A 27,622-nucleotide genomic window follows, 5' to 3' on the forward strand; every position below is an offset into this window, starting at 1 on the left:
CACATCTTATTGCAAGCTGGGTCCAACTTAGGAGCAATGACTATGGAGTCTTCCCTTTTAAAGACATGGAAGTCACACTTCTGAAGCTCCTGCTTCACACTGAAAGAAAAGGAATTTGATTTTGGCTGCCTCTACTATGTATATATGCTCAGTTACCATTACTTGGCCAATATACTGTAATGCCTAATGAAATACACCAGTAAAAGCTTGTTATGGCAGACTTCAACACAGAATTCTCAGAACAGTTAACTTCCTTATGTAGATAATTTGCTGTCAGCTATCTGTGCCATCTTTACTAGTTGACTGGATTACTGTGAGAAACTACTGCTTGACTTCTTCAAAAGATACAGTGTTTTCAAAATTTAGCTGCAAGGGTTGCCAGGAAGTTTCAGCAGTATGATCATCATGTTTTGTTTTGGAGAGGTTTTGTTGGCTGCCTCTTTCCTTTAGGATCTCTTAAGATGCTATCTTTAGTTCAAAAGATAATGTATGGTTTAGTGCCATTATCCGCGATGGGATAAAATGATGATCCAGTGAAAGAAGAAAGTTAAGCCCATTTTGGCTGATTTGTGGGGAAAATGGGGGGGGGGGGGGTGGAAACATGTTTTGCTTGGTTTCTCTGCAATGGACTTAACTGCCTTTTGCCTGAAGAGGCTATACAGAAATCCAATATACAATGGGACATACTGACTAGATTGCAGGTAAGTTATTTTTGAACAAATGGACTAACTTCCTTCTGGTAATGCAAAATAGTATGGCAGAGGCATAGCCAGCCCTTCAGTTTTGGGGGCACCCAGGGTGGACTGGGAGGAGGTGTAATACATTGCTCCTTCTTCCTCCCCCCACCCAACGTATGTGCAAGAAGTTCCAGCATTGGTGGCTGAAGGTACGCCGTTGACTTCTGCCTTAAGGATGCAGCATGAAGAGGGGAGCTGCAGCACTATGTATTGGGTTGGTGGGACTTCAGCATCCTTGCCAGTAAAGGTAAAAGAGTGTTGATGTTCTGGAGGGGTCCTGAGACCAAAGTGCGCTTCCTTTTGGTTTGGCCACGGCTTCATGGACTTTCACCAAGATTATGATGGTGGCGGCTTTACTCAAGGTGGGCATCCCTATCTGGACGACTGGTTGATTCGAACAAAATCCTTTCAGAAAAGCTCTCGGGTCACGACTCAGGTTGTGGAGTTCCTGCAGTTGCTGGGCTGGGTGGTCAGTTTGTCCAAAAGCCGATTGACTTCGTCTCATCACTTGGAGTATCTTGGAGAGTCCCCATCTTGGGGGGAGAGTCTTTCTTCCCAAGGTGCAGATTCACTTCCTGATGGATTATCTTTGCCCTCAGGCACAGCATTTTCTGCAGGTCTGGGGGTTGATGGCTGCCTCCGTGGAAGTGGTCAGGTGGGCTTGGGCTCACATGCGGAAGTGGTCAGGTGGGCTTGGGCTCGCATGCATCCTCTTCAGTATGCTCTCGTTTGGAGGTGGTCTCCACAGTTTCAAGATCTGGACTCTCCATTCCCGCTTTGGGAGTTAGTTCATTGTAGCCAGCTCTGGTGGCTACAGTCTTCCAATCTGGTTCAGGAAGTGAGTTTGGATCAGACCCAGTGGACAGTGCTTCTTATGGACGGCAATCTCCTCGGTTGGGGAGCTCAATGTCTCGGTCGCTTGGCTCTGGGTAGCTGGTCACCGGAGGAAACATCCTGGTCAATCAATGTTCTGGAGACCTGAGCCATTCGGTTGGTATTACTTGCTTTCCAGGCATTGCTGAAGGGCAAGTCAATTCGGGTTCTCTCGGACAATGCCATGGCGGTGGCTTACGTCAGTCGTCAGGGGGTACCAAGAGTCATCTTTTAGCGCAGGAGACTTCTCTTCTCATGGAGCATGCAGAAGCTCATCTTCTGGACATCTCGGCTTCCCACATTGCAGGAGTGCACAACATCCAGGCGGATTTCCTCAGTCATCATGTTCTGGATCCTGGAGAGTGCTGTCTCAGCTTGGAAGCCTTTGAGTTGATTGTTTAGGCCTGGGGCTAGCCAGTCAGGGACCTCTTAGCCATGAGTGTCGACATCAAAGCACCAAGGTTCTTCAGTCGCCACAGGGATTACTAGGCCAAGGGTCTGATGTAGTCTTGGCTGACAAATGGCCTGCAGTATGTCTTTCCTCCTTGGCCGCTGGTGAGCAGAGTTCTTTGCATTGCTCGGCACGCAAGCTGCGTGATCCTGGTGGCTCCAGACGGGCCCAGGTGCCCATGGTACGCAGATCTGGTTCTTCTCATGGCAGATGCACTTCCATTTCCCCTCTTGTCAGACCTTCTGACTCAGGGACCAATTCCAATGCTCGATCCGGGTCCCTTTTATCTTACTGCTTGGCTCTTTGAAAGGGAATGCCTAAGTAAGAGAAGTTATTCGGATAACGTGATCTCCATCCTCTTAGGTTCTTGGAGACTTTCAACTTCTGGTGATTATGTGCGAGTTTGGTGTCTCTTTAAGGAGTGGTGTTCTGTGCGTGGCGTGGTTCCCCTTCGCACATCTTTGCCTCACATCTTGGAGTTCTTGCAGGATGGCCTGGACCGGGGCCTTGCCTGGTCCTCCTTCAGGGTTCATATTGTGGCTTGTCGTCTTTTCGTGTTCTGTTGCATGGTCTGCATTTGGCTGCTTATACAGATGTGATTCAATTCTTGAGAGTGGCGAAATTACTGTGGCCTCCAGTTCCGGCCTGGGATCTCAATCTGGTTCTTTCCGTGCTCGTTCATCCTCTTTTTGAACCTCTTGGCTCCTGCACATTGAAGGATCTTACTCTCAAGGTGGTGTTCCTGGTGGCCATTAAGCCAGCGAAGCGTGTTTCTGAATTGCAGGCCTTTTTGTGTAGACCTCCCTTCCTGGAGTTTTCCTGGGAGCAGGTCGTGCTGTGGCTGGTTCCCTCTTTTCTGCTGAAAGTGGTTTCACCTTTTCATGTCAATCAGTCCGTTGTCCTTCCGGTCTTAGGTAGTCGGAAGGACTCTTTGGAGCAGAGACAGTTGTGCAAATTGGATGTCTGTAGAGTCCTTCATGCTTATATTTAGCGGACTCAGGAGTTCCGTCAATCGGATTGTCTTTTTGTCCTCTTAACAGGTCCTCGTAAGGGGGGATGGTGCTTTCAAAGCTACAATTTTATGCTGGATCAAGGAGACTATCGCATCGGTGTGCCTTCAAGAAAAAGCCTGTTACGGATTTTCTCAAAGCTCATTCCACTCGGGGGCAGGCAGCTTCTTGGGCCGAGTCTTCTCTGTGGATATCTGTAAAGCTGTGGTTTGGTCTTCTCTCCATTCCTTTGTGTGACAGTACCGTCAGGACACAGTGTTCAGTGAACGTGTTCTTGTGGCAACCCTTCGAAGGTTCTATCCTTCGGTACGTCCCATCCATTACTGTGCCGATCTGGAGGGATGCTAAAGAAGGAGAAATTAGGTTCTTACCTGCTAATTTTCTTTCTTTTAGTCCCTCCAGACTGGCACAGACACCACCCTGTCATTTTTATTCAGTGTCTTTTTGTAAAGAGCAAGGTTTTGTCCGGTATTTTTTTTTGTCGGGGTTGTTGGGAAGTTAAATAAAGAGCAGCGGCATTTAGTTCGTCTGGCTTAGCTGGCAAGCTGTGGGGACATTTTTGAAGGTTCTTGTTCTAATCAATATCCAGCAGTGTTTTCCCTGTCCATTCTGGACAATTACTTGATATTCTCCTTCAGGGAGTAACATTGGTATTTATAGTACACAGTTTAAGTTCTTAGTTGATTGTAGATGTTACTCCACAGCCCACTTACACTATAGCCAAAAGTCAATGTCTCAGTCTCCACCTGCTGGCAGAGGAGCGTAAACCCATCCGTTTCTGTGCCGGTCTGGAGGGACTAAAAAAGAAAATAAGCAGGTAAGAACCTAATTTCTCCATATACACCGCCTTGATAGCTTTTGGGCTTTTAGGCAGTGTATAAGAAATAATAATAATAACAGTTTATATACTGCAATACCGTTAAGTTCTATGCGGTTTACAGAAGATTAGTGGGGTACAAGTTGAGTTGACATACAAGTTGAGTTAACTTAAGGGATGTGGGAACAATGGGGAGAAAGGGCAAGAGAGGGGAAGGAGGGAAGTGGGTCAGCTGTCTAGGTATTTCAGGAATAGGTGAGTTTTGAGGCGTTTCCTGAATACCTCATAAATGGTGGGCATAGAACTGATATTTTAACATCGCTTGTACTTGTATGTTGTCATAGATAAATGTTTGTCCAACCCATTCTTGACAACCTGTAGTGGTAGACATTTTACTTCAGGCTTTGATTAGCCTCCCAATAAGAAGTGCCTTCCTAAGATCTAACCAATATTTTCATTACTGTTATTTAAGCCTTGTTCTTGGTCTTTCATCTATAGTTGAACGGGGACAGAAATTTCACCCATCCCCAATGGAATCTAACCCAGGGGCTCTCAAAGTCTCTCCTTGAGGACCACAATCCAGTTGGGTTTTCAGGATTTCCCCAATGAATATGCATTGAAAGCAGTGCATGCACATAGATCTCATGCATATTCATTGGGGAAATCCTGAAAACCCGACTGTATTGCGGCCCTCAAGGAGGGACTTTGAGATCCCTGATCTAACCCATCTCCGATCTCCTCCTTCCCCACCCATACCTGCAGAAGTCAACATTATTATTTACTTGCTTGCAGCCCTCTGTTTCCTCTCAACCACAACAACCTCCTGTGGCTTCTGGGGTGGTTTTCACTCTTCAACCAAGCCACAGTCTGGTATTCCAGCTGCCTCTGTGCATGCTAGGCCTCATTCTGGAGTCACCAGAGATTTTGACTACCCTCTCACAGAAGTGCCATAGCAACTTCTTCCATCCCCACAGGAATCCCACAGAAATTTTTATAACTGTGGGCAGGCTATGGAGTCGAGGAGTTGGAGACAATTTTGGATACCTGGAATCTAAATCGTGGGTACCAGAAACTGCGGAGTTGGAGTCGAGGGATTTATCTATCGACTCCATGCCTGGACATGGGTGAAAAGGACCTCCTGGCTGTACCTAATCCGTTTGCTAGGTGGACTTTGCAAATCTGGAAAGGGGATGCACGACAGTTATTGGGTAAGGTTAAGGGGCTACATCATCTACCTTTTGAGGTTTGCCCCTGATTTTGTATGGGTAGGGAAGGGGGGATATTTCAGAGATGGGAATAAAAGGGTTGCAGTACTTTGGCCAATTCCTGGAGGGGGGAGTCCATTCGAGCATTTCCTGTGCTTCAAGCTCAGTTCCAGCTGGTGTCATAGGGCTGTGGAGTCAGAGTCGAGGAGTCAGAGACAATTTTGGGTACCTGGAGTCAGTCGTGGGTACCAGAAACTGAGGAGTCTGAGTTGAAGGATTATCTACCAACTCCACAGCCCTGCCTTTGGAAATCCTGCAGTCTCCAGTCACATGCACTTCTCTGCTTCTTTCAATGCAAAGGGAAGCAACTTAGACCCCTGTATGCATAGCATATTTAGAAAATACAAAGTTATGCTGTTCAGGAGGGAGATTTTAGGCCAGTTCTAAATTTCTGCTAGGCTTATCCTGATACAATTTGAGACATAAGAACATAAGAATAGCCTTACTGGGTCAGACTGATGGTCCATCAAGCCCAGTAGCCCATTCTCATGGTGACCAATCCAGGTCCCTAATACCTGGCCAAAAACCAAGTAGTAGCAACATTCCATGCTAACTATCCAGGGCAAGCAATAGCTTCCCCAATATCTTTCTCAATAACAGACTATGGACTTTTCTTCCAGGAAATTGCCCAAACTTTTCTTAAAACCAGCTATGCTATTCATTCTTACCACAACCTCTGGCAGTGCATTCCAGAGCTTAACTATTCTCTGAGTGAAAAAATATTTCCTCCTATTGGTTTTAAAAGTATTTCCCTGTAACTTTGAGTGTCCCCTAGTCTTTGTAATTTTTGATGGAGTGAATTGATCCACTTATACCCATTCTACTCCACTCAGGATTTTGTAGACTTCAATCATATCTCTCCTTAGCTGTCTCTCTTCCAAGCTGAAGAGCCCTAACCTTTTTAGTCTTTCCTCATATGAGAGGCGTTCCATCCCCTTTATCATCTTGGTCACTCTTTTTTGAACCTTTTGTAGTGCCACTATATCTTTCTTGAGATGATGAGAGATGATGAGACCAGAATTGAATGCAATACTCCAGATGAGGTTGCACCATGGAGTGATACAGGGGCATTATAATATTCATAGTCTTGTTAACCATCCCTTTTTTAATAATTCCTAGCATCCCGTTTGCTTTTTTGGCTGCCGCCACACATTGGGCAGAAGATTTCATCGTATTGTCTACAATGACACCCAGATCCTTTTCTTGGGTGCTAACCTCCAAGGTGGACCCTAGCATCCGGTAACTGTGATTTGTGTTATTCTTCCCAATGTGCATCACTTTTCACATCTCCACATTATATTTCATCTGCCACTTGGACGCCCAGTCTTCCAATTTCCTGCCTGCAAGTTTTCACAATCCGCATGCATTTTAACAACTTTGAACAGTTTAGTGTCATCTGCAAATTTAATCACCTCGCTCATCGTTCCAATTTCCAGATCATTTATAAATAAGTTAAATAGCACCGGTCCCAGTACAGACTCCTGCGGCACGCCACTGTTTGCTCTCCTCCATTGAGAAAAATGACTATTTAACCCTACCCTCTATTTTCTATCCGATAACCAATTCCTAATCCACAACTGAACTTTTCCACCTATCCCATGACTCTTTAATTTTCTCAGGAGCCTCTCATGAGGAACTTTGTCAAAAGCTTTCTGAAAATCTAGATACACTTCATCAACCGACTCACCTTTATCCACATGTTTATTCACACCTTCAAAGAAGTCGAACAAATTGGTGAGGCAAGATCTCCCTCGGCCGAACCCATGCTGACTCTCATTAAATCATTAAATTATTTTTTATAATTTTTTCCACCATTTTGCCTGGCACTGAAGTCAGATTTATTGGTCTGTAATTTCCGAGATATCCCCTGGAACCTGCTGTAGAGATTTAAATAGGTAGAACCAGAGACTACAAATACTACACAACTTTGGAATGTATGTTTAAAATCTTATCTGGTCTAAATGTTTCCCTCCTGGAACTAGATAACTTGGCAGCTCTGCATTGTAACAGTATTTGCATTTTGTGTAATCTTAGTAGGTTCAATCATAGCATAGGATACATGTCATGACATTCTGAATGTGCAGTACCATACAAAGTAGGTTATATTTAGTGTATAAACAATTTGAAAAAGATCAGACTTTTCTTGAGTCTAAATGTGTTATTTTAGCCATAACTACACCACATAATCAGAAACCCCTGGAGTTCTAGTATTTGTGTCTCTGGCAGGATTCTTTAAAAATAAATCAAGCTTGTGATGATAGAAATTAGAGCTGGGCGAACCATGAAAAGCATGAGCCTGGCTTGGACCCAGCACCTGGCTCTGACTCAACTCATCATCCTCAGAAAATGAAAATCCAAATATGAGCTAATGCAGGTGTTATCCTGTTATCTGCATGTCCTTGTAGCCTATTCTACTGCTGCACCTAGAAGGGAGGAAATGGTAAGCAAAGAGTGAAGGGGAAGATAAAGGAAATATTGAATAAAGTCAGGAAAAATGGAGATGAGTATGTGTCGTGATGTATCAAGTTTCAAGTTTATTCGTTATTTGATTAATCGCCTATCATAACTACTAAGCGATTTACATTTACAGAAAATACATGATAAAATTAACAATAATATAATAAAAATCTAAAAATCCTTTTAAAAAACTAGACAAATACGGACAGGAAACATTGGGATAGATGGGGAAGAAATACAATTTATAATAGGAAAGAAGGGATCAATAAGGGTAAAAACACAGTATGGATGGGAAAACAAAATATATATATATATATATAGCTGACTGAAATAAAAGAGAGTTATAAAGAGTAATTGGCATTTCAATTAAGAATTGAAAGCGTCTTTAAAAAGAAAACTCTTAAGTAAACTTTTGAATTTATCGAGGTTTTTCTCCTCCCTTAAATACAGTGGGAGAGAATTCCATGTTTGTGGGGCTGTGACAGAGAAAATATACTGTCTTCTGGTATTTATGATTTTGAGAGGGAATGACCAATAAAAGTTGTTGATTGGATCGTAAAGTTTTTTGAGAGGTGTATGGAATTAGAACCTTATAAATGAATGATGGAGTTTTGGATAATAACGATTTAAAGGTGAGTAAAGATAGCTTATATAATATTCGATGTCCCACTGGGAGCCAATGTGCTTTTTGTAATAAAGGGGTTACATGGTCAAACTTTTTGGCCCCCATAATTAATTTAATAGATGTATTTTGTATGATTTGTAATCTTCTGATTTCTTTTTGGGCCATTCCTTTGAATAAAGCATTACAATAGTCGATTTTTGCAATGTAAGAAGAGACAAGGAGATGTTTAATAATAATAACTTTATTTTTCTATACCGCCATAGTCAGGCGACTTCTAGGCGGTTTACAATGTAAGAAGGCTGGACATTCAGCGAATAACAAAGGTCTTAGTACAGTACAATGCTAATACAATACAATAAGTCCACATATAATACAATACAGTAAGTCTAAATACAATACTATACAATAAGTTTAAATACAGTACCGAACAAAGAGTCTAGATGCCGTACAATAGTCTAAATGGTAAACTTACATATTAATTGGAGATCTAAGGGTAATGAGTGTCTGAAAGATTTAGAACATCCATGAGGGGGGTCTTAGTGGGGGAGGGGACCGTTTTAGTCAATGAATTTAGCGAATAGGGTGGTTTTGATCGATTTGCGGAATGTATTATAAGTCATATTTGGTTCATTTATGTGGTTTTTCAGCCAGGTTTGCTGTCTGTTCGCTTGGAACTTAAAGGTTCTGTCCAAGAAGGATTTGTATCTGCAGCCTGTGGTCTTTGGGTATGCAAAGATGTTTTTGTTTCTGGTCGTTCTTGTGGGGTTGTGTAGGGTGAAGTGAGTTTGTAGGTATGAAGGTGCTAGTCCCCAGGCTTGTTTGAAACAGGTGCAAGCGAATTTGAATAGAATTCGCGCTTCTATTGGAAGCCAGTGCAGCTTTTTGTAGTAGGGGCTGATGTGGTCGTTTTTTCTAAGTCCGAAAATTAGGCGAACGGCGGTGTTTTGTATTAATCTTAGTTTTTTTATTGTTTTTTGTGGGATGCCTAGGTAGACTTTGAAAGACAAAGTCAGGAAATGGAAGGGCAAAAGAGCCAGTAAAAAAGGAGATGGGGAAGGAGAGGGGTAGGCAAGAGTAAGATTGAGATGGAAGAAACTACAGGAAAGAAGATGGATTTGTGAGAGACACATGGTAGTGGGATATTTGAAGGGCCAGAGTCAATGAAGAGGATGGACGGATTGGATAAAGAAGGTAGGAACTGAAGGGAAAGCTACAAATCTCAGGGATGCAGAACCTTGAACTATGGAAAAGCTGAAGTGGGGAAATAGAAAAATCTGGAGAGGGAAGCTGAAGGTAGAAATAGAGAATATGTGAAAATACTGTATAGAGAAAAGAGGATATAGACTGAGAAAATGAGGAGCAGAGAAACAGGAAACACTTGAAATGAGAAGAAATCAAGAGCTGGAGAGAAAAGAAATGAGGAACCAAGATACAAAGGAATAAACAGGCTGGATAAAAGCAAATATAAGCTGTAAAAAAAAAAAGTTAGTTACTTAGTAATACAGTAAATGACTGCAGATAAAGACCCAAATGGTCTGTCCAGTTTGGACAACAAGGTAGCCAGACCTGCACCTACCACTCTGAATGGGTCTCAGTCACCCATTCTTAAACACTGATTTGTCAGTCTCCACCATGCTAACCATATAGGCTGCCAAATATAGGGATAATATGTGGTTAAAACAAAGACTCCAAGTATTGCTGACGGTATTCAACCTACCAGTTAAGATGTCTTCCCCTCCCCCAAGCTGCACAGTGCTCTCACTCACAGCACATGCCAACTAAGTGATCAACAGCATTGGAGTTGCTGAACTTCACCTGTCTTCAGCCACTTGCAGGAAACAGACTGTAGATGTTTGTCTGTCTTCCGCTTTAGTTCCCACTACTCTTACCTAACACCACACCTCAACAATCATGTTGCATTTCCATCCTCTTTCTATTTAGGTTTCCGCTGTGTCTTATCTTACGCATTTTTTAATTCGCTCACCGTTTTTGACTACCACCTCTCCCAGAAGAGCGTTCCAGCCTTCCATTACCCTTTCTGAGAAAAAAATATTTCCTGATTTTACTTCTAAGTCTACTTCCATTTTTTGTCCTCTAGTTCTACCTGCCCTACTTCTGTGGAAGAGATTTGTTTGTATATTAAACTTTAAAGTGGACTAACATTACAGCCATACAACTTTTATTCAAGCTGTCATGAACTTTCAGAAACTTTCCGGCAGCTACTGTTGGGAGCAGCCATATTGGAAATTGTCATAGATTTTATGAAATATGATTTGTGTATGATGATACAAGCTGTATATAGACTAGTCAGATACTAATGCATGTGTAAACAGGTCTATCCAGGACAGCACTGTCCATTTTGTACCCTGAATATGGATAGAAGTGCTGAATTTGTACAATACTGTATGAGGTACATACTAACATTTAGTTTTGAGACCTTGTTTCGGCTTGATTGCACTGGTAGTTTAGATTTTATAAGTGGTTACCTATATTTTTCTTCATAGGCATTTGCTTAAGTGGCTCTGGTATGACAGTGTAAATTCACATCTAAGATGGAATGCATAATACCAAGCTGCTTTTGCACATATTCCCGGACCCTCATCTGAGTTTGGGTTCAGTTTTGAAGATTAGAGATCTGGATTAGGATCATATTAAACAGATCTTCTGCCTGGAGGGAGAGATGTCAGTATTGCACAGCAAATGAAAACAATTTAAGTCAGGGGTGTCCAACCTTTTGGCTTCCCTGGGCCACTTTGGTCGAAAAAAATTTTCTGGGGCCGCAAAAACGATGCAGCAAGATAGAGAAGGGAGCCAGCAAGATGGTAAACACCAGGGGGCAGCAGAGAAAAATACTGCATTGTCCTTGACCGGGACCGCACAAAATACTTAATGGGGCCGCAGGTTGGACACCCCTGATTTAAGTCATGCTCTGTTTAAAATTTAAGTAAATATAATATTAAGGTATCTGTTCATAATACTAGATGGTGTTGCAGTGTTTAGCTGAGTAGATAAGCTGATGTGTCTATAGTTTTAAAAAATGATAATTTTATGAAATCACATGTACACTTCAGCTTTTCCATAATATAACATCATGCTTATAAACCAAATAACCAGAAGTTCAACACAGTTAACAAAAGATTAACAATAAAATAACATAAGAAACGCCTAAAACTAGTTAGTTTTCCATAGTTCAAGGTTCTGCATCCCTGAGATATTTGTAGCCTTCCCTTCAGTTCCTACCTTCTTTCTCCAATCTGTCCATCTCTTCATTGACTCTGGCCCTTCATATATCCCACTACCATGTCTCACAAATCCATCTTCTTTATGCAGTGCTGTTCATTTAAAGGGAATGGGACTAGTCAAAGCAGTTTACATGTTACATACAAGTACTTATTTTGTACTTGGGGCAATTTAACCCCCTCCCCTTTTTTACAAAACTGCGCTAGTGTTTATCACTGATCGCGGCGGTAACAGCTCCTACGTTCATGGGATTAGCTTCAAAATTCACAGATAAAAAGTAGCTATGGAATTTGCAACATCCTTGGGCTATTCATCTATTCACAGTGTTTTGTAAGAGTTTTCATGTGAAAACCAAGGATGAATTTTTCAATGAGTGCTCTACTGGGATGAGTTCTGCTGACAGATATTCAAAGTTAATATGCAAGAACCAAATATGTATGCCAAATATTGCATGTAATCAGCCTCAGAATAATTTGCTTTTCTGCAGCCAATAATTATGACTGAGTATGAAATACTGTATTGATGTGGTTTTGATTGAATGCACAGAACAAAGTAGATGATGGCCAGTAAAGACTGAAATTGCTCATCTAGTCTGCCCAATAAGAAATCTTTTAGCATTATATAGAGGAGAAGAGCAAGGGGCAAACTTTGTATTTGATTGGATTGAATACAATTTACAGAAAGAACAGGGTCAGTTTGGATTATTTGGTAAAACTAAGAGCATATTTGGCACAATTTTAAACATCCTTTTTTTCCTTAACAGGTGACACAACTATTCAGACCAAAAGAGGAAACATAACAGTTGGTAAGTTTTCATTCATCTTTAAAAGCAATGACCTGCTATATGGGAGTTCAGGTTTGATTCTTGGACTTGGTTTATACTCTCTCTTGTTGGCAAGCAGCTATAGATGTTGACGTGAAGCCCCCAAGATGTAGAAAGGGACTTGCAAATGTCTAAGGCCATTTCAAGGGTATAAAGTGCCCTAGGGGAACTTTGAAGAGCAAGATCATAAGCATCCCGGAGGACTTGTGTAGAGATAGCATTGAGTCAAACAATAAATATTCTATGGGAAACAGATTGCAATGTGGAATCTTTATGGCTAGAAATTCCAAGTTGAGAATATGCTATCATCCACCTGCACACATGATGAAATGTAAGCAGAAATTAAGGAAGCCAATAAATTTACTAACACTATAAAAATGAGCGAATTCAGTTATTAATGACTGAATATATGTCACATCAGGAAAGAAGTGAAGTTTTCTAGATAAAATAAATGTCTGTTTCTTCCTCTTGGCAGTTCTGCTCCAGGAATTATTTTAGATCTAGTGCTTGATGGAATATAGGACTTTGTGCAAGAATTATGGTTGTTGAGGCACTTGGTAATAGTGATCCTAATTTTATAAATACATTTTATGAGTTAATTACTAGAGTGAAGGCGCTTACCTTTTTAAAAAACAACTAGGATAGAATGAGGAAAGTAGTTTCATTTATTTAGTTTTTAATCAAGTTTCAAGTTTATTAAAATTTTGATAAAACGCAAATCAAGACTGCTAAGCGTTTTACAATTTGTATTAAAAAGGGGGAGACAATGAACAAATAAATACCCACTAAACAATACTTGACAAACATAAAACAATAGGAAAGTAGGGAGAACTACAAATTAAAAGTAAAGAATACATGAAAGGTAAACCACAATAGGGAAGCTAGGAAATAAGAATTATTAAACAACCCTGGCTGTACCCAAGTCTATTTAGCAGTCATATGCATCTTGGAAGAGGTAACACTTTAGATTGCCCTTAAATTTATCTAAATTTTTTTCTGCCCTGATACGAAGTGGTAAGGAATTCCATACTGTGGGGGCCGTAGTTGCAAATGAGGTGGCCTTAAGTTGTGCTAATGATTTTCAAAGATGGTGTATAAAGAAAATACTGAAAGGAAGATCTTGGAACTCTTGTAGGTTCATGTGGAATAAGAAGTTAGGGAATAAAGGCCAGTTCTTTAGTGTTTTGAGACTTGAAGGAGATGATGGCTATTTTATATATAATCAACTAAAAGAAACAGCTGCAAAATGTATGTAAATCAGGTGTGGAGTTATTGTTTAAAAATACCATCTTGGAAGCCCAGACCAGATGTATTCTGTATTTAAAAAAAAAATAAAGGTAAAGGGAAGGTCAAATGACAACTGATATGGTTACAAAGCATGAGGTGACAAAGGCTATTCTTCCCAAAAGAACATCTTTTAAAAAAAGATCAAAATGAAGAAAAAACAGGAAACAGTGTAAATACTAGCAAGTATAATGCAAAGTATTGAAAAAGGAAGGCAAAGTGTAAAAGAAACTTGCTGTTCAGGCAAAGACTCAAACTGTTTTGGGTACATTTAGAAACAGGAAGCCTTTGAGGGAGTTGGCTGGACCATTAGATCTTCAAAGAGTAAAAGGGGTGCTCTATGCTAACAAATAGTATCCTGAACTATAATTTTTATGATATTCTATCTAAAGTCTCTGAATGTCGCTTAATACCAATATATTCCACCAGAGCATCTCTCTTCTTTTCAACATCTTATGTATAATCTGGAGACCAGGAAGAACATGGTTTGATCTACATTTGATACTTTTGATATTACTTCTTGCATTTCTGCGGTCTACATAGCCATACAAAAACACTGAGAATCTCGACACTAACGTTCGAGGCTCACTCTCCAACATACCCTGTTTAGGGGATAATTTATTTGGAGACCTTATAAAGAAGGTCACAAGGAAAATTAAAGGCATACAGATTGCATGACTGCCCTGTCCTTGAAATCTCACCAGTCTCAGCAGCCACGAATATATTCCAACATCTCCAGGAGATCTGCTTATTAGCCAAGGCAAAGATATTGCCAAATTTCTACGGGGACAGGCAGGGATTTCGCTTGTTGGTGAAGTCCTCTGACTGAGCATGTGTGGAATTATTAGGAAAGGAATAAAGAATTTTTAAAAATAATCAGACTGCCTCTGCATCCCCCTAGAAAGGCTAGGGAAATTGGAGCTCTTCAGTGATAGCTGAGGGGAGTTAAGATAGAAAAAATCCAAAGTAAAACGACTAGAGGGCATGCCATGAATTGCATAATACATTTAAAAGAAATTTGAGAACATATATTTTTTCACTCATTCAATAGTTCAGCTTGGCATTGTGCTGCCAGAGGGTATGACAAAAACAGCTAGCTGTGCATAAAGGTTTGGACAAATTCCTGGAAGAAAAGTTCATAAACTGTTATCAATACAGACTTGATAAAAGCCATTGCTTATCTCTGTGAGTAAGTAGCATGCAATCTTGCTATTTTTTGGGATCTGACCAGGTACTTGTGACCTGGATTGGGCACTGTTGGAAATAGGATGCTGGTTAGATGGATTTTTGGTCTGACCTAGTATGGCAATTCTGATGTTCTTATGATGGAAGTTGCAGCAGTTGTCCCAGGGTGCTATGTGTTATTATGCACACAAAAGTCCAGTGCTTTGCATGGGTTTCCAGTCTTAACAGGAAGCCCATGCAGAAGAAGGGTCCAGAGCCTGTGAATATTCACTGACTTACCAGTCCCATGCTGACTGCCACTTGGGCATAGATCACAGTTTGAAATCTAGAGCAGTGGTCTCAAACTCACGGCCCACCAGGTACTCTTTTGAGGCCCTCGGTATGTTACCATTGTTCTGGAATGTTGCCCACCTCACTGCTGTAACCTCACACAAGCGCTTTCCTGCATCTGTATGCGATTGTGAGGTGGAGTAAAGAGGACAATCGCGTACAGACGCAGAAAAGCACTTGTGTGAGGTTACAACATGGAGGCGGGCAACGTTCCAGAATGTCAGGTAACCATTGGAGGCAGTGCAGCTTGTGCGTGTGTACATAATTTTGTAAACTTTCCCAAAATTAGGCACCTCTCCTGGCAGTGACTGCTTGATGTAAGATGGCAGTTGCCTGGTGCTGGAGGAAGTGAGAGCTGAAGGCGGTTGCGGACGTGGCCACCGGACACTTAAGGCACAAATTCTTCTACAAAAAAGCCTAGAGGACTACACCAAAATCTTGTTTCTTGCAGTTGATACTTTACACTTCACTTCACTTTTTTGCATGAGGTAACTCTTTATAGTTTATAAATCTTTCCTTAATTGCTTCTGATAATTTCAGCTATACACAGCTGAAAGCAGTGCAACATGCAGAAAGTGAAAAACTGAGTTTTACCTCGTGTAAAGTTGTCATTTCTTTAATAAGACATTAACTATTTTTTCTGCGTCCCTCCGAGTACCTACAAATCCAAAATGTGGCCCTGCAAAGGGTTTGAGTTTGAGACCACTGATCTAGAAGGATGGGGAGCCTCTCAGACATGATCCTATTTAGGGTAGCAACCCCCAGTTTGGGAGCCATTACTGTAGTATACAGTTGTGGTAGGTTCTGGAAGTAAACAATTGTTATGATAGTTAGGGTTGGTATGGGTAAAAAAAAACCCAAACAAAAAGGTAGCTGTGAATTAAGACATGGCATCAGAGCACTGGTTGATAGAGGCTCCAATTTAAGCTGGAAGTCCTAAAGAACTCGGAGGAAGCAGCCAGGTAGAAAAAAAGTAGAAGTGGACTTTCAAAATTAAGTTTGTGGTTCATAACATAATTTAACCAAATTATGCGGGCGCACCATCGCCCGATACAACAGCAGGATAACGTCCTTCATTCTAGTTGTGATACCTTTCTTGATAATACCTAGCATTATATTCGTCTTCTTAGAGACCGCTGCGCACTGTGCCAGCGGCTTCATTGTTTTGTCCACCAGTACCCCTAAGTCCTTCTCTAGGTTACTTTCACTCATTACCAGCCCTCTCATCGTATAGCTGTACATTGGGTTTCTGTTTCCTAAATGCAAGACTTTACATTTCTCTACATTAAACCTCATCTGCCATTTATTTGCCAACTCTCCTAGTTTGTTCACGTCCCTTTGTAGATCTTCACAGTCCTCTTAATTCCTAACCCCACTAAAAAGTTTTGTGTTGTCAGCGAATTTTATAACTTCGCACTTCAGCCCTGTTTCTATGTCATTTATGAATACATTGAACAGCAGCGGTCCAAATACCGACCCCCCCCTGCGGAACACCACTCGTGACTCTTCTCCAGTCCGAGTAGAGCCCTTCACTCCTACCCTTTGCTTCCTATCCGCCAACCAATTTTTGATCCGTCTATGTACATCCCCTTCCACCCCATGGTTCTTTAGTTTCCTAAGTAGGCGTTCATGGGGTACCTTGTCGAAGGCTTTTTGGAAATCCAAGTATACGATGTCTAGGGGGGTCCCTTCGTCCATTTGCTTGTTTATTCCTTCGAAGAAGTGCAATAAGTTCGTTAGGCACGATCTTCCCTTGCAGAATCCATGTTGGCTTGTTTTTATGAGTTTATTCCTTTCTAGATTCTCATCGATGCTGTCTTTTATCAGCGCTTATGCCATCTTCCTCGGAACCGACGTCGGACTTACCGGTCTGTAGTTCCCCAGGTCTCCTCTCGATCCTTTTTTAAAGATGGGTGTAACATTTGCTATCTTCCAGTCCTCCGGGATCACCCCTGTTTTCAGGGACAGATTACAAACCTGCTGTAGTAATTCCGCTATTTCCCAACACGGGCTGTGTTTCGGCAAAAATAAAAATGCCTTTCTCGAGGGTCTTATAGGGTCCTTGGCAGTTTTAAATATAAAAACATAAAAATCCAAATAGCACAGCTCACAATACTCCAGTGTAGGCTGGTTTTGTATTGTTTTGTACTTTGTGTTTGTGTGTTTCAATTAATGTATTTTAATTGTTGGGATTTTCCAGTATATTGAATAAACTTTGCATTCGTTTTATCTGTTTTCCTGTGACATCCGGAATTATAGTTCTGCTCTCTTTTGATTAGAAGTATTAATAAAGACATCACAAAGGTAAAAAATTACTCTTTCAATATGCTGTAATAGTAGTTCAAAAAGGAGGGCCTACCAGGAAATGGAAGGTATAACCACAAAGTTGATAAGAAGTTAAGCAGATGTAACTGCACATAACATTAATAAATTGGGCACTTAAATTGTAATCCCTTTAGGGCAGGGACATCATCTACCATATCTGAATTTAATACTCTGTGGAACAGAGCTTTTAGCATTCGGAACAAGCCTGTTTTTTAGGGTTTTTTAAAAATTGTTTCCTTGAGTAGAAAGTCATAATTATTCCCTCCCAACACAAGTGACTGGCCAGATATATCTGGCACCTCTTTGTGGATGCCTTTTGCCTTCGGTGAGGCTCTTATGTTGTAGTCCTTCAGCAGGTGTTGTCTGTGGCTTTCTAGTATCCTTTCTATCCCCAAGGCCCTCGACAGGGAATTTTTTTGTAATCATCTCTTTGCTGATTACTTTTACTGCTGTAAATAAAGATGTGTGAAGTGTCTGGTTTTGAAATTATTAGCCTTGTTCCAGAATTATTATTCTGTGCTGTGGGACAGTGCATTTCCAAGTTCACTGATGACCTACTGTAACTGATGGAAACCGGAAAGGTGGGAGTGTTGGCACTGGAGACCATATTTCCTCCCAGGGGCAATCATGTGACTGTATTCGGTTGCTTTTCTGTCAATCTGCCCGGTCTCTTTAGCTTCAGTATGGTTTTTGTATGTGAGTTTCAGCAGTCAGAATTTGCCACAATCTAGCACATTGCCCTTCATGCACCCATATACTATATAATGAAATTGAAGACCCTTTCTACTCACAATGCCAATAAGTTCTTCTGATTAAAAAAAAAAAAAAAGTTCACAGTGCAAAGCGATGTTGATTCCCATTAGGCTCTGTGGTGGCAAGCCAAACCTTTGGGCAGTAGAAAACCTCAGCCTCAATTAGCTGCTATGGTCTTCCTGTTGGTCTGCAAAATACAGAGTGGAATTGTCCTAATCAGAATGATGTCCATGCAAAAAAAGTGCTTTAATGGTCCAAATGACTATTCATCCAGTAACTCAATGACTCGACATGCACATGTTTTGGCCAAACAGGCCTGCCTCAGGAATCTTAAGAGTCTTCAAAGTAATGTCGAATGATGTTATGGATAAATATGTAGTAGAGAATGACACGGGGAAAAAATCTGTCCCCGTCACTGCACCGTCCCCGGCCCACCATCCTCTGCACTGCCCCGTCACCGCCATTCCCTTCACCGCCCCGTCACCGTCCCCGCAGTATCCATATAAGCCTCAGTACTGTGAAACACCATGAAGACAGAAGAGAGTTCTGCCACTACTACTACTGCACTGAGAATCTGTTTCAGTGCCTCTGCCCTGTAGTAAAAAACGAACATAAAATAAATCAATTAACTTGTCCTCCCTTTCAATGACGTGTCCCCCATGTTCACCTATAGCTCGAATCAGGTCAATTGTGCACACTAAAAATGCAGGAGAATCTGGAACGTGAGCGCAGGCATAAGAATGGGCTATTTGGTCTTTTTCTACTGTCATTTGCTATGTCACTTGTTCAGTTATGTAAGATAGCAAAAAATAGAATTCATTGGTTATCTTTGGGAATTCTGCCATGTAATGGATCCATTTCAAAATTAGTCTAGAATTATACAGAAGCTATTTTAACATTCTGTTGAAGGGTTTCTAACTTGCTACTCAGCTTTATGACAATATGACTGTAATGCTAAAAAGTATTTTGTTGTGCTCCCTCTTCCAAGTCAACAACATTATGTAGTTTATCCTTGTTATGTGTCGTAAAACCAGAAGCTGTTAACATTCTCATTCTTTGATCATTTCTAGACTTGATTATTGCAACACATTGTATCATGGTATAACCCAGAAAGAAATAAGACTACAAATTATACAAAATACAGCAATAAAAATTATTACTAACTCAAAAAAAATATGATCATATCACACCTCTTCTACAAAAAGCATACTGGTTACCAATCTCGCATAGAATAATTTATAAAATCGCACTGATAACCTTCAAAATCCGACAAATCAACGCACCAATATTTCTGGATCGTTTTCTGATACATATTCTCCAGTTAGGCCACTTAGATCAACAGAAAAGCATTTGCTGTCTATCCCTTCTTTAAAAGTAATAGGTACTAGAAGATTTATCATCTTTTCGGTTATAGCACCCCCAGCTTTGGAACAATTTACCAATTTACTTACGTGGTGAATCCTCATTAGAAAAATTTAAAAGCTCATTAAAAAGTCACTTGTATAAGGACGCATTTGAGACATAGATAGGATACCGTATTTTCACGCATATAACGCGCGCGTTATACGCGTTTTTACCTACCGCGCATACCCCTCGCGCGTTATATGCGTGAGCGCGGTATACGAAAGTTTTCAAACATAGTTCCCACCCCGCCCGACGCCCGATTCACCCCCCCAGCAGGACCACTCGCACCCCCACCCCGAACGACCACTCGCACGCGCTCCCACCCGCACCCGCATCCACGATCGGAGCAAGAGGGAGCCCAAGCCCTCTTGCCCGGCCGACTCCCCGACGTCCGATACATCCCCCCCCCCGGCAGGACCACTCGCACCCCCACCCCGAAGGACCGCCGACTTCCCGACAATATCGGGCCAGAAGGGAGCCCAAACCCTCCTGGCCACGGCGACCCCCTAACCCCACCCCGCACTACATTACGGGCAGGAGGGATCCCAGGCCCTCCTGCCCTCGACGCAAACCCCCCTCCCCCCCAACGACCGTCCCCCCCCCCAAGAACCTCCGACCACCCCCCCAGCCGACCCGCGACCCCCCTGGCCGACCCCCACGACCCCCCCACCCCCCTTCCCCGTACCTTTGGAAGTTGGCCGGACAGACGGGAGCCAAACCCGCCTGTCCGGCAGGCAGCCAACGAAGGAATGAGGCCGGATTGGCCCATCCGTCCTAAAGCTCCGCCTACTGGTGGGGCCTAAGGCGCGTGGGCCAATCAGAATAGGCCCTGGAGCCTTAGGTCCCACCTGGGGGCGCGGCCTGAGGCACATGGGCCCAACCCGACCATGTGCCTCAGGCCGCGCCCCCAGGTGGGACCTAAGGCTCCAGGGCCTATTCTGATTGGCCCACGCGCCTTAGGCCCCACCAGTAGGCGGAGCTTTAGGACGGATGGGCCAATCCGGCCTCATTCCTTCGTTGGCTGCCTGCCGGACAGGCGGGTTTGGCTCCCGTCTGTCCGGCCAACTACCAAAGGTACGGGGAAGGGGGGTGGGGGGGTCGTGGGGGTCGCCAGGGGGGTCGCGGGTCGGCTGGGGGAGCGGTCGGAGGTTCTTGGGGGGGGCGGTCGTTGGGGGGGAGGGGGGTTTGCGTCGAGGGCAGGAGGGCCTGGGATCCCTCCTGCCCGTAATGTAGTGCGGGGTGGGGTTAGGGGGTCGCCGTGGCCAGGAGGGTTTGGGCTCCCTTCTGGCCCAACTACCAAAGGTACGGGGAAGGGGGGTGGGGGGGTCGTGGGGGTCGCCAGGGGGGTCGCGGGTCGGCTGGGGGGGGCGGTCGGAGGTTCTTGGGGGGGGGGGCGGTCGTTGGGGGGGGGGGGGTTTGCGTCGAGGGCAGGAGGGCCTGGGATCCCTCCTGCCCGTAATGTAGTGCGGGGTGGGGTTAGGGGGTCGCCGTGGCCAGGAGGATTTGGGCTCCCTCCTGGCCCGATATTGTTGGGGAGTCGGCGGTCCTTCGGGGGGAGGGATGTATCGGACGTCGGGGGGGGGCATCAGGCTTTCAGGATGGGGACAGACCTTCAAGGGGGGACAGTGCACGGAAGTCAGGGGGGGGTGAACGGAGAGTCGGGACAGCGCACGGAGAGGCGGGGCAGTGCACGGAAGTCAGGGGGGGTGAACGGAGAGTCGGGACAGCGCACGGAAATTCAGGGCAGTGCATGGAAGTCAGGGGGGGGTGAACGGAGAGTCGGGACAGCGCACGGAGAGGCGGGGCAGTGCACGGAAGTCAGGGGGGTGAACGGAGAGTCGGGACAGCGCACGGAAATTCAGGGCAGTGCACGGAAGTCAGGGGGGTGAACGGAGAGTCGGGCAGCATGCGCGGTATAATCGTGAGCGCGTTATACCAAAGTTTTTGTGCTTATCATCGTGATTTCTGCGCGCTATACACGTGTGCGCGTTTTATACGGGTGCGTGTTATTTGCGTGAAAATACGGTAATTCATCTATCATTAATCCTTATGCTCAAATACCTAATCTTAATCAGACTTTATGTATAGGTCACAATTTCCTATACTCTCTCCTCTAGGCTTAGCCATGTTTTAAAAATTATTCTTTGTTACCCTCCAGATGTTTTTTTTCCCTAAATGTATCTTTATCTTCTTTAAAGATTGTAGTTCACCTCGCCCCTCTTTCCTTTTGTATCGATAATTATTTGTACGTATACATTTTACGTTTATTTGTTTAAAATTGTTTTATTTTTTGTCTCCTAATTTTAAATTGTCATACGCATTGAAGTATTTGATATTGCGTTTACAACAAACTTTTTAATAAACTTGAAACTTGCAGTAAAATCCGTGACCTCTAATCATCTTTTACAGATTCATCTGATGGATGTCTGACAGCTTCTACACACCAAGGGGCTATAGATGTTTATATCAGCCAAGTAAAAAAAGTAGCCCTCAAATCCCAGGAAGGTAAATGGAGTTGGTTGGTCTTTAACACCTGCTTTATAATGTTACCTGATGGTATGATGTTTTTTCACCCTGGAACCAACTTAAGTTACCCAGTCAGTGTCCTGAAAAATTATTTCTGGAAAAAATATTAATTGCTTCACATTATTGGAAAAGTTGCTGGACTGTTAACTCAGCAGATGAAAGAAATATGTTTATTTTATAAGGCCACTGCATAAGTGCCACTTCATTTTTAATATGCTCTTTTGGAGTCTTTCACAGTTCTTGGGTTAATCTTCTAGTTCTGGAGGTAGGTGATTTTGCATTATAAATAGTAGGCCAGTATTTTCCATGGATTAACAATGATGGATTGTGAGATTTGGTGTATGCTGACCCTGGGAGCTTGCAGACTTGTGAGGGCTAAGATTTAGGACCGTTTCAGATTAGCTCTATACCGCTCGTTCCAATTGGCTATTCTTTTTTCTTTCTTTCTTTCTTTCATAGTTCAGCATGATATTTCTCTGCTTGTTGTTTCCTGAGTATTGATTTTCATATTTTCATTTTGCATTAGTGCTTTTGAATTTTTACATTTTTACCCTAGCAGGTACTAAAATATAGTTTAACCAGATAAATCTTTCTATTGAAAAATCTGATATCTTTACAGGCTAAATTAAGCTGAGTAAATTCACAGAAATACCAAATGTAGCAGACAGAAATGAGTATATAGTCAATCACCCTGTGTATTAAAGGCTTGGGTGAAGAGCCAGGCTATCACCTGTTTCCTGAAGTAGATGGTTAGTGCTATATTTAGCATTAACTTGCTAAGTATAGCTGGGGAACTGAGCCACAATAAAAATAACTAATCAAAATTTGTTAGTTAGATTTAGACAGGTTTTCAGAGGAGTGAGATCAGTGTAAATGAAGATTCTTACCAGCAAGTGCTTGTATGACATTACATATACACCTCAGAGCAGGTGTAAGTCTGTGGCAGCTTTTACCCAAATAATTGTTTTTAAATTCTATTCATTTACTTTATATACTGCCCTTTACACAAGGCATCCTCTCTCCAGCCATTTTTGTAGAAGGCGTGCGCCCTGCCTGTTTTGTGTTTCTGCGCTGGTCTGGACCACCACAATCACTAACGAGCTCCATTCCAACATGACACCATGCACCTCCCAGGGAATCAGTGCTTCCTGCTTATCTATGCTAAACTGCAGAAGAGAGAAAAGATTTTGTTTCATTTTTGACTGCATCTGTGGTAGTTAGGTTTACTGGCAGAGGAGGAAGTGTTCCAATCAGCCTTGATCATCTATGGATTTGCTGTAGCCGGTATCCAGTAAATTAGTTGAGTCCCTACGGCAGGCTCCGTCTCTGGCAGTGTTCAAGGCCCAGTTAAAAGCCCATCTCTTTGAGCGTGCTTTCGACTCCTACCTCCTCTCACCTTGGGTTCTGCATCCCCAACCTTATATGTCATATCTGTCTGTCCAGGTTAGATTGTAAGCTCTTCCAAGCAGGACCATCTATAAATGTCAAAATGTATAGCACACTGCGTACGCCTTACAGCGCTATATAAGTGATAAGTAGTAGTAGGGATAGACTGTAATAGCTGAAGAGAAAAAATGCTTTTATGAAATTGGTGAAGCAATATATATATATGTTTTTGTTGGTGGATGTCACATTAATGTTTCATTTGCGACAGGTTGTATAACGGTGAAGGTGCCACCATCGCTAAAGGCTTCTTTCCAATTATCAGGAGCAAAGGTTGCAGTGAGTTCAGAGATCCAATTACAGGCAGTACAGAACACCTCCAAAGATGGGCACACAACTATGTCTGGTAATTCTCTTCTTTTCTCTTAATTTTAATTTCTTTGATAATTTGCCTTTATCCTAGGATAGGCACAAAGTGTGATAACAAATTAAATGTTCTAAAATGGAGGATTTAAGAATTGAACAATGTAAACCCTCAAGGAATGTTCTGAGATGAGGATTTTTAAAAAGAAAGTAAACTTTTCCCAATTTTGTAATGCCTTTTCTAAAGAGGTTATGTGGGCTTGCTGGTCAGAAAAGAAGTTAGGAATGTAGATGCAACACTCCTGCCCTGTGCTGGCATATGTGCATAAAGTGTCTGTTCTACCTTCAGGACAGCAACTGAATTCATCTCCACTTTTAAGCTACAGAGGTAACAGTGAGAAACTGATCCATTCAGTTAAAAACACAGGGTAACGAAAGAAAGTATGGCTAGAAGAAAAGAACTGAAAAACGTAAATATCTTGAGAAATATCAGAATCCTTACACTTTCCTAATATAGGAAAACCCTGATATTACCAAACCTAGAAAAGTTCCCATGAACAAAGAAGTGATAGGCATAGAAACCTAAAAGTGAGTGCAAAGGAATGTGAAATAAATGCAAAGTCTTAGCAACTAGGGGAACCAGTATCAAATAAGAATCAATAAGTATGATTATGTATAATAATATGAGAACTAGAATATAGGAGGTAAAGCAATAAATGCACACAGAACATATTTTTCTTTTCTGGTTGTGGTGCAGGAGGCAAGCTCAAAATAAAACTGAAGCATTAAAAGAAACAAAAAATTTTGTCAGCAACTAGAAAATAAAAGCACTGCCAAATTACCTCTTTTGATTTGGATATGATCCTAGATAGTTGAGGAATCTTGTAAACACTCATATTAAATGTTGACAGTGTAGGGGTTATTTTGGATACTTTTTACGACCCATTTCTGAAATAGCAAAATTAACTTTTACAAATAAAGTATGTTTCATCAGTTAAAACTTTACTTGGATCAGTCCAACTTTAAACACTTATGCAGCGATTCATTTGATTACGTATATAAACTATTGTAATGGGATATTAATGGGAACAGTCCCCGCTAAATCCCCACCACCACCACCCCACACACTCACACAGCTTACTTATAAGCTTCAAAAGGTACAAAATTTTGTCACTAGAGTCATCTGTGGGAAAACCTGGAGAGGCAGAGTTTCCAAAATGCTTGACCTCCAAAGCTTGATGCAAAAATATTTGTTGTCAGTTATTTACTTTGATAGGAATTGATTCTAAGTATATGATGGATGGTTTAAGCCACTATTCCCCTTTAAGATCCCTTAGGTTGTCTTTGAGAAATGTTCTGACTATTCTTCAGGCTGTTGGTTCCATAAGGTTAAGACTAGAAACAGAGCTTGATGGAGGTAGATCCTTATAGCTGGAATAAGCTTCCTAGGGATATTGAAAGTGTTTAATGTTTGTCTTCTCTTTAGAAGGGCTGTTAAATTTTTGCTGTTCCCTTAAAATATGAATCTTTGTGATTCAGAGCTATTGTCTTAGAAGGTGTGGCTCATTGGTAGAGCTACTGCCTCTGCACCCAGAGATTAAAATCAAATCCCAGTACTGTTCCTTGTGACCCTGGGCGAGTCTCCTAATCCTTCAGTGCCTACCACTTTGAATGTAAGCTTTGAAGTGCCAAAGCCACACAAAGGCGGTATACAACTCACCAACCTAGGAATCAAGGACTCTGTACTTCAATGGTTCACTTCCTTCCTTCAACAGAGAACTAAATCAGTACTACTAGGCCCAAACAAATCAGGGCCCAAACCCATCAAATATGGAGTCCCCCAGGGTGCCCTGCTGTTCCCACTCCTCTTCAACCTATACATCAGACCAGTTATCGATATCGCCCAAAAATACATTAAAACCCACTCCTATACGGACAACATTCAGCTTCTCCTCCCGCTAGGTAAAGACCGATCTACCAACTCACCAACCTTCAACACTGTCTCACCGACATGAAGAATTGGATGACAGACAACAAACTCCAGCTGAATGCTAGCAAAACTGAACTTTCATGGATCAGAAAGAAGAACACTAATGTCACCTGCCCAATACTATCTTGGGATTCCACACTCTTGTCAGCAAAAGACCAAGCGCGCAGCCTTGGAGTGGTACTGGATGGCCACCTGTCCCTCTCAGCCCATATCTCACAAGTGATCTCTATCTCCTTCTACTATCTGCGCTGGCTAAAAAGGATCAAACCATATATCACTAAACCTGACATAGCCCAACTCCTCTACGCCTATGTACTCTCCAGAATGGACTATTGTAACTCCATCTTCAATGGAATCACCGTCAAAGAACTCAAGCGCCCCCAGCGAGTCCAGAACTCTACGATCTGCCTCCTACATGACCTGGATTACCATGACCCCCTCTTCCCAACCCTCCCTGCAGAACACTGGCTTCCAGTTAACAAACGCTGTGTGTTCAAAGCCCTTGTTATGACCTACAAGAGATTCCACCACATCCAAACTCCCTCAATACACTCCCGCCCACTCTGCTCTCAAACAGAGAAACGACTATACATGCCTCCAGGAAGATCCCTCCAAATGGAAACAGCTCATATAGTCACTTTATCCCCGTCTTTGGAACCAATTGTCTGCCCAGATAAGATCACAAGACTCACTGATGACCTTTTGGAAAACGCTGAAGACCCATCTCTTTAATTGAACAGTGCTAACAGACTACCTCCTCCTAGCTCCCCTTCCTTTCTCCTCTCTCCTGTTCCCTGCTCCCCTTCCTCTGACGCCTTGCTCCCCCATCTCTGCCCTTCTCTCTCTACATCCCCTCACCTTCCTCTTCTTCAAATGCCTATAATTTTTTGGTCCTGTAACTTTACTGTGAATGTCAATTGTAACCCGTTATGAGCTCCCAGGAGAATGGGATAAAAATCTAAATAAACAAGTCCCCATTCCCTTTCCCTAAGTTTTATTGATATGGACATTAAATCTTGAATTTATGATGATCCTTTATTTTACATATTATGGAATTGTGGGGGTGGATCTTGCTGATTGTTGATATTGTTTTGCTGTATTCCACTTCAATCCATTTGTGTAATGGACTTAAAAACATAAGAATTGCATACTGGGACAGACTGAAGGTCCATCAAACCCAGTATCCTGTTTCCAACAGTGGCCAATCCAGGTCCCAAGAACCTAGATAGATCCCAAGTAGTAAAACAGAATGCTACAGATGTTCCTAAGATGAAGAGTAAGTAAAGACAACATACCCAGTTGACTGAACAGTGCAGCCCTTAGGAGGAAAACTCTTGCCTACAGCTATTAAGGGCAGGGGGAAAGTGAAGTGGCTAGCATCTGCTGTACAGCTTATTCAAAAGCTTGGCTGAACAACCAAGCTTTGATTTATTTTTTCCGGAAGGGAAAATAACAGGTTTTCATGTGTAGGTCAAATGAGATTTTGTTCCATAGTGTGGGTGTGAAACAGCTGAATGCACCAAGGCTCGTGCAGGATAACCGTGCTGAAGCTAGTAAAGGGCTGGACAACAGGGCCTGTTGGGAGGCCCAAAGCTCCCCCCTCCCTGGGAGTATAAATAAGTAGAAACTGGAAAACATCTTGGGCTGAAATCAACAAAATACAGAATATGTAGTAGCATTTAGCAATTTTGTTTTCTCTATGCTGTAATTCTGTCTGTGTGTCCAGATACCACTCATTTGCCATTAGTTTAGTAAACTGTGTGTTTTTTCTTGCTGCTTTT

The 27,622-nt window shown here is 42.4% G+C and overlaps 1 protein-coding gene across 2 annotated transcripts in view; it reads left to right on the top strand.

The window, feature by feature from the left end:
* The window catches only part of FAM185A (family with sequence similarity 185 member A), a 50,904-nt gene that overhangs the window by 15,586 nt on the left and 7,696 nt on the right, over positions 1-27,622 (top strand). For both annotated transcript variants that reach the window (XR_004540675.1, XM_033959113.1), the window contains exons 5-7: positions 12,239-12,280; positions 21,989-22,084; positions 23,760-23,894. Coding sequence is in view for 1 of the 2 variants with exons in the window: in XM_033959113.1 (XP_033815004.1) it covers positions 12,239-12,280; positions 21,989-22,084; positions 23,760-23,894 (273 nt within the window). In the remaining variant the exon portion in view is untranslated. The remainder of the gene's footprint in view (positions 1-12,238; positions 12,281-21,988; positions 22,085-23,759; positions 23,895-27,622) is intronic.

This window comes from Geotrypetes seraphini, chromosome 9 (genome assembly GCF_902459505.1).
Source record: "Geotrypetes seraphini chromosome 9, aGeoSer1.1, whole genome shotgun sequence".
Taxonomy (NCBI): domain Eukaryota; kingdom Metazoa; phylum Chordata; class Amphibia; order Gymnophiona; family Dermophiidae; genus Geotrypetes; species Geotrypetes seraphini.